The following is an 8244-nucleotide window of genomic DNA, read 5'->3' as shown; positions in this document are numbered from 1 at the left end:
GTATTTTATATTATTTGTAACTATTGTGAAGGGTGTTGTTTCCCTAATTTCTTTCTCTGCCTGTTTAGGTAGGACACTATATTAGTTAAAGTTTTTATTGCTGTGATGATATACCATGACCAAGGCAACTTGGGAAGAAAAAGGCTTATTTCAATTTACACTTCTAGGTGACAGTCTATCACTGAGTCAGGAGCCTGGAGGCAGGAGCTAATACAAAGGCCATGAGGGATGCTACTTACTGGCTTGTTCCCCATGGCTTGCTCAGCCTGCTTTTTATAAAGCCCAGGGCCACCTGCAGAGGAATGAGATAAAATTATCCAGCATAGACACACAGGTCATCCTGGTGCTCTAAAGACTGAAGGGAAGGAAGTGAGAGTCTGAAGCCAGTATGGGCCACATAGCCATATCCTGTCCCAACAAACAAGCAAGTGAAACTGCTTTGAAATCTCTAAGACCTTGGCACTAATGTTCAACCTATGTGCTGGCTAGTTTTATGTCAACTTGACATAAGCTAAAGTCATCTGAGAGGAAGAAACCTCAATTGAGAAAATTCCTCCTTAAGATCTAGCTATAGGGCAGACCTATAAGGGCAGTTTTTATTAGTGACTGACTGCTATGGACCTGGGCCACCCCACTGTGAACGGTGCCGTCCCTGGACTGGTGGTCTTGGGTTCTACAGGAAAGTAGGCTGAGCAAGCCAGTAAGCAGCTACCCTCCATGGCCTCTGATTTAGCTCCTACCTCCAAGTCCCTACCTGCTTTGAATTCTTGCTTTGGCTTCCCTCGATGGACTACAATTCTACATGGAAGCCAGATCCCTTTTCTCTCCAAGCTGCTTTTGGTCATGGTGTTTTACCATGGCAATAGTGACCCTGGCTAATATTTTTTCCTTTTTTTTATTAGATATTTTCTTTATTTACATTTCAAATATTATCCCCTTTCCTGGTTTCCCCTCCAAAAGCCCTCTACCTCCTACCTCTGCTCACCAACCTACCCACTCCCACTTCCTGGCCCTGGCATTACCCTACACTGGGGCATAGAGCTTTCACAGGATTAAAACTGTGTCTTTCCTTGTGCCTTGGTTTCTCTTAAGAGACTGGAGAGATAGCTCAGTAGTTAAGAGCATGTATCATTATTCTTCCAGAGGATCTGAGTTTGATTCTCATGTGCCTATTGGGCAGCTCACAGCCTTCTGTTAACTTCAGTTCTAGGGTGACCAAATGCCTCTAGCCTTCATGGGAAGCTGAACTCATATGCACAGACCTATAAACAGGCACATGTACATATACATAATTTAAAATAAATCTTTAGAGGGGAAAGGTCCCCAAAGGCAGAGTAAACAAATATCAAGCTTGGGAAATTTAACATGAGTCCAATATTATTATATATATAATGTCTTTTTAAAATTTTGTTAACTCCTCAAATTTAACAATTACTTAATTTCCCCCAAACTCATTGATCCCTCCCTGGCCCCTGGTTCTCATTAGACACAATTGTGGTACATATCTTTATTGTCCTGCAATCTGGGACATTACTTGCCCCCCCCCCCAGCAACAATAACAGCCACAACAGCCTATGGCACCTTCTGAGCAGAGCCAGCCCAGCTCAGTTCCTCACCCGTGAGTGCACCTCCACAGACCAAAAATAGTCTCCGAGCCCCGTCATCCAGTACAGGTCTCTGTTTTTTAGTTTCTTCAAATGCCTAGTGCTCAACTCACAGGTTGTGGTAATGGATGTTATGACCTCAACTGGTATGCAACTCAGTGCTTATTCAGTGTGAGCTCTGTCAAGTCAAAATGTACTCTTTGCCCAAACATTTCAGGTAGGGTGTGTGTGTGTGTGTGTTTGTGTGTATGTGTGCTTCTGCATGTGTGCATGTGTATGCACAAGTGTGTAGAAGTAAGAGATTGACACTGGGTGTCTTCCTCAGTCATTCTCCCTCATATTTCTTTAGACCATGACTCTCATTGAACCTGACACTCACTGATTTGGCAAGCTTACTAGGTGAGAAAACCTCATGGGTTATCCTTGTCTCTAGCACTGGAGTTACAAATGAGTGTACCATGCCTAGCTTTTTCCCTGGGTGCTGGGGATATAACTCAAACCTTCATGCTTGTGGAGCAAACAGTCTACCAACTGAAGCAGCTCTACAGCCTGTGGAATACAATCCTGCTGTTCATCTAGGGCATTTCCAGACTCACTCAGGAGCTCTGCCCAAAAGTCCATCTTACCACTGCATCCTGAATTATTAGGAGAATCTTGTCTTTGTCCATGCTACAGGGAGTATTGAGGTGTCCCTGTGTGTTCAGAAGAGACAAAGTCATGAGGCTTGAAGCTTGTGGGAGAATTGGCATCCTAGGTATAAGCACAGAGACCCTGCACAATATCAGCACCTCTCTGTCTGAAAATGTATGTGTGTATATGTGTGTGTGTGTGTGTGTGTGTGTGTGTAGGAGGCCCTTGCTCTTCTGCTGCTCTCCCTACCACCTGCCTTTCCTGACCACTTCCTTCTGCTGCCACTCTCACACTGGTCTGGTCACACTCTTTCAATCTGTCAAAACCACTGAAGTCACAGACGCTACATGGCCAAGCCATTATATCCCAAACAGTGCTCTAAGCGACTGGTTGAGTGAGTTACTAGTGTGGAAAGACAGCCATAGTGTGTTGTGGAGTAAAAAAAAAATAATGTAGGCTTATCAAATAGGATAGATGGCAAACCCCAGTTATGTTAAACTAGCAATAAAAAATATAGAAGACAAGCCTATCTACTCAGAAGGCTGAGGCATGAGGATTACAAGGTAAAAGCCTGCTTGGGCTACAGAATGACTTTAAAACTGACATAGGTAACCTATCAAGGCCCTGCCTTGAAATTTAAGACATGAAAAAAGGACTGAGAATACAGCTCAGAGGTTGCTTTTGTAGCACACTGAAGGGCCTATCTTAAACCCTGCATACTATGAAAAACCAATAAATCAAAATAAATGAAAGGAAGCACTTGCTTATGGGTTCTGTTATCTGGCATTATCAGAAGTACCCATGTGACATCCTTTCCCTGTCAGCCAGTACTTGCTTTGTAAGTCTCACTGTAGAAGCAGCCTGCCATAGTGCCTGCCATGGTGGGACAGGCTCTCCTGGGGATGCCTGGACAATGGCAGCATGTGCCTGTAGGTAATAATGACACTAGGCTGTAACTGTGGGGATAAAATCTCTACCTTAGTGTTGGGCCCACACTGTGATGGTGGCTTTTGTCAACTGGGTACAACCTAGAGTCATCTGGGAAGTGTCTCAATGAAGAACTGTCTAGATCAAGTTGGCCTGTAGACATGTCTTGATTGTATTAATTGAAAGAGGAAGAAGCACTCAGGGTGGATGGCACTATTCCGTAGGCAGGGGACCCTGCACTGTGTAAGGCAGAGAAAAAGAGCTGAGCACTAACATGTAGGAATTCATTCATTGCTCTCTGCTCTTGATGGTGAGTTAATAACACTGGCTGCTTCAAGTTCTTGCCACCTTAATGTCCCTGCTATGACACACTCTAATCCAAAATTCTAACCTAAAAATAACCCTTCCTCCTTTAAATTTTGTCAGGGTACTTTATCATAGCAACAGAAATGAAACTTTTGGGAAGGGTTCCCAGTGGCATAACAGGGCCTGGTGACCACAAATTTGGAAGTACCTCTCCTTGAGATTGACACAGTCTCTCTGCTCCCCCCACTCCCAGCCCCTCTAGATACAATAGACATGCCACCTGTAGGCAGTCTAGACAATCATGCATAGGGCACGGGGCTCTAAAAAGACTATTGGGGTAGAGAGATGGCCATTGACCTGGTGCAAGCCTGCCAGACCTACGTTCAGTCTTTGGATCTCAGAGCTGAAGGAGAGAACTGACTCCTGAAAGTTAATCTTTGACCTCCACACATGTGAACAATGACACACTTGTGCTGCCCCTCACACACACAAATAATAAAGAAAACATTTAATTTTAAAACTTTAATTTTTAGACATTTTGGGTTCATTCTTGACTCCTAAAGGAACCATTCCCTCAGATGGAGACTGAGTCTTCTATAGCATGGAGCCAGGTGCTGGGTTCAAACTCTCTAGAGAAAGCTACCCTGTGTCAGAGTTGGAAAACTGCTCAGAACCCGATAGAGGCCTCTTATCCAACATAAGGAAAATCTTCTCTCTGCCACAGTTCCCCAGCTCTACTGTCCTGCTTCACAGCTGCTCCTCCAACCTTCCCCACCCCCTCCTTCCTAACCTCAGGGCCTTTGTGGTCCCACTTCACTGCTGCCACACAGGAGGCCATATCTCAGTATAAAACAGGAACCTCAGTTCCCACATTCGCCCCACTGTTTGCAGAGCCCTGTCGCCTCCCGACACGCCACATGCTTTCTTATTTGGCTCTCTCTGCAGCTCCGATGTCCTGAACTCACTATGTACAACAGGCTGGCCTCAAACTCCCTGAGATCTGCTGTGCCTGCCTCTGAGGTACTGAGATTAAACATGTGCACCACCAAGCCCCACCTATATGCTTATTTATCAACCACTTTATCTTCAGCATCTGGGAGTATGTGGTGGCATGGACCATGGCACCTTGGGGACACACCTCTGGTTCTAGCAGCCAGTCCAGTCATCCCTCATAAGAAAGTATACCATGGACAAGTGTGGTGACACATGCCTTTGATCCCAACACTTGACAGGCAAAGGCAGGTGGATCTCTGTGAGTTCAAGGCCATTATGAGTTCATGGCTAACCTGAGCTATAATGTAGCTTCATGTGCTTGAAAAGAAGAGGAGGAAAAAGAGAAGGACGAGGAAGGAGAAGGAGGAGGAGGACCCCAATCATCTGACTATTTTTAAAGGAAGGAAACCCCAAATTCAGATCATCACATGGAACCTCCTGATTGCATCAGTGCTGGCTGCTAACTGAATCTTCCCACAGCACCATACAAGGAAGCACACGAGCTGAGAGAGCACGCCTCCAGCATGCCAGTCTGCGAACTTAAAGCTACCAAGAAACTGAAGTTCACAGGATGTGATGGAAAGCAAAAGGCTGGCACGTTCCGGCAGCAAAGGTGAGGTGCAAAGCCTCTATGCAGATGCGGATCTCTTCTGCTACAGCTCAGGCCTCACTTGCCTCATGCCGAGTGGTATATTTAGCCATGCCTTACATTTCTTCTGTGCCTGTGCAGATGGTAGCTCTCAGTGCTTCTTTCTGCTGTGGCAGGCAAGTAGCACCATTGTCTCTCTCTCCCTCTTTTGCAGGGAAATAACTCCAAGGGGAAATTGACTGTGAAGCCTTAAGGAGAGCCTTCTCAAGATGTGGAGAAAAGGCAGGAAAGAAATATAATCAGGTGCTCACAGCGGGGAACGTGAAGCACTGGCAGAGCAGCAGGGGCTGCAACTGAGCATGTGCACCAAAGACTGCTACTAATGCTGAGGGCAGGAGAAGCCTGGCGGGGAGGGGCCTCTGCTGTCTAGTGTGCAGGCTGCTTGGGAGCATGCCAAAGAGGAACAAGGTTTCAACTTAACAGAAGGTGTCAGGTGCTTCACCATGGGCAAACAACAGTGGCCTCCAGCTCAAAGGGAGCATAGCACTCTCGGATCTGGTGTGGGAGTAGGGTTAGAAGAGACTGAACATGGCTAAGATCCAGCTGAAAGAAAATGAAGGTGTGTTTTATACCAACTGATCCCAAGCATGGGACTGTTGGTAGGTTCAAAAGCAAACAGTGAGCCAGGTGTGGAGGTGCTAGCAGGAAAATCCTGACTGTGAGGCCATCTGGGACTCCATAGTAAAGCCTCTCAAAAAGAGGAGAAGAGGTGAGAGAAGAGAAGAAAGGAACTGGGAGAAGCTTCAAGTGGGTAAAGGTGCTAGTTGTATAAGCCCGATGACCTGAGTTCATCACCCAGAACTCATGTAAAGGTGGAAGGAGAACCAAGTCCTAATGTTGACTTTTCAGTTCCTGTATGAGCTACAGCATGCATACACACACACACACACACACACCAAATTACATGTGTGTAATCTGTGCAAGGGTACAGAGACCCCTTTCACTTAGCATGTGAGGTAGAAGGATCCCAGCTCCTTCATTGCTTCTCCCTCTTGAGCAAACACAGAGTAGGTTTCCTGGACGGAATTCCCAGCTCCTTTCTCTTTCTGTCATTCACATTTCTACAATGCAGAAGTCACAGAAGGTGAAGGCCCTGGCTGAGGCTATGAACCTGTAGGTAGGGCGATATCATCGAGCAATGCGGCATGCAACTTGACTTTCACCTGCAGACTCTCTAGAATGTTGCTTCTACGCAACATGGAGAAATGATGTATTCATTCATTTTAATTATTAAATCTGTTCCGACAAAATAGTGGTTCTCAACCTTCCTAATGCTTTGACCCTTAATACAGTTCTTCATGTTGTGGTGATCCTCAACCATAAAATTGTTTCACTGCTACTTCTTAACTGTAATTTTGCTACTGTTATAAATTGTAATGTAAATATCTGTGTTTTCTGATGGTCATTCAACCCATAGATTGATAACCACTGCCTTAGACTAAACTCCACTTGTCAAACTCTATCTCACATTCCAGCCCAGGTCCACTATTCACCTCCTGGTCCACTCCACTGTCTTCTCATTCTGTATCTCAACTCATTCCTTGCTCCCTTATCCATACTATGTTGGCACTGAGCTCCTGAAGCCCAGCCTCTTGCCACCTGTTTATCACTGTGATATACAGAATACCTCACAGGCCAAGGAACATATATGCAAGCAGGTGTGGTGTCACTCCCTGCCTGCCCTCAGCCCCTTCAGGCTCTTTGCTAGCATTAATGGCCAGAGACAAATTCTATTCTTTTCTAGAAAGCCTCCATGATTAAGCTACTCTTCTCTACCAGGCTTGGCCTCCCCTCTTAGCCCCTTCTTCATTTAGAGTGATTGGATGCTAGCTGGCCCATTCATAAACATAGATGTATGGCCCACACACAGTGTATCAAAATGTGTGAGGTGAGGGCAGGTAAGACGGCTCAGCAAGGTAAGTAAGTGGCTTGGTGCATGGGCCTGATGACCTGAGTTCAATCCCAGGAACCCACGGCAGAAGAAGAGAACTGACTCCTCAGAGCTGTCCTTTGATCTCTACATATGCTTCATTTTGAAACACACATACTTTTTTTTTTTTTTAGTGAGAGAAGAATAAAGGTCAAAGGAAGTAGGTGTTAGAAAGAGCCCTGACCGAGGGCCTAGAACACCAGACCCTGATTTTGTGGGAGCCCCCAGTACAAGCTGAGGCCAGTCCCTACCTGTGTGTAGTCCTCAGTGGCATCTTTGTGCTTGTCAATCACATCTTCTTGTGATTCAAAATCTTCTGAACAGTCCAGAGGAGGTTCAATATGGAGGCGAGAGCCAGCTTCAGTTCTGATCTGCACAGATTTCTGGACACAGAAATTCAGTGTTGAAATAAGGACAACAGTCTGCTCAAGGACAGGAATAAGCCCAGCCTAGCTGCCCACAAACATGGCATTCAAGGGGTGCTGTGCCTGAGTGGGTGGGGTACGATTTGGGTGAGTTGTTGTTGTTCAAAGATCAGGTTTCTTTATGTATCTAGGCTGTCCTCAAGCTAGTGATCCTCCTGCCTTAGTCTCCCAAGTTCTAGAATTACTACTATGGCCATTGCTCCCATCTCAGCAGTTGTGACTTCACAGGGTCATATTGCCTTTGCCTGTTTCTTCCTTATTCTTGTAAAGTGTGTAGAAGAAAATTTCAGACTTTTCGTGATTATTTTTCAGTAGAATTTTTTATAAGTGCTAAGCATTTCCCCAAAAGCCATATGAGCTAACTGACCTCATGTTTGGGAAACACTGTAGATATGCTAACATGAAATGGACAGAGTCCTCGTAAAGCTTTTTGAACTATACAAGCTGTCCTTGCTGCAGCCTCTCTTCTTTCAAGAATTCTTTGCATCTTTGAGAAACAAATACCTGTGCTAGGTGTTGGGGGCTGGGGATCACTCCAGAATCCCCCACATCCATGCAGCCCAGGACCAAAGGGCCCATCTGAACAACAAAAGGAGTGGGTTACATGGAATGATACCACTGCCCAAGCCCAGCTCACCTAGTCTTCTGAGTTTACAAGGAGATGTTCCCCTAATGCCCCCAGATGTTATAACATCACACCACATAGAAGGCTTTTACCACTTGTGACCTTTTTTTTTTTAGTTTTAACTTTTATTGCATTATGATGAAAGCATAGGATTT

The 8244-nt window shown here is 45.4% G+C and overlaps 1 protein-coding gene across 7 annotated transcripts in view; it reads right to left on the bottom strand.

The window, feature by feature from the left end:
* Kiaa0556 (KIAA0556 ortholog) overlaps positions 1 to 8244 on the bottom strand; it is a 170548-nt gene that overhangs the window by 96812 nt on the left and 65492 nt on the right. For all 7 annotated transcript variants that reach the window (XM_031388223.1, XM_031388229.1, XM_031388227.1 and 4 more), the window contains one exon: positions 7291 to 7422. In XM_031388223.1, the coding sequence (XP_031244083.1) occupies positions 7291 to 7422 (132 nt within the window). The remainder of the gene's footprint in view (positions 1 to 7290; positions 7423 to 8244) is intronic.

This window comes from Mastomys coucha, unplaced genomic scaffold, assembly GCF_008632895.1.
Source record: "Mastomys coucha isolate ucsf_1 unplaced genomic scaffold, UCSF_Mcou_1 pScaffold21, whole genome shotgun sequence".
Lineage (NCBI taxonomy): Eukaryota > Metazoa > Chordata > Mammalia > Rodentia > Muridae > Mastomys > Mastomys coucha.
The sequence above is the reverse complement of the archived record's forward strand: the minus strand, read 5'-3'. Positions and strand labels throughout refer to the sequence as shown.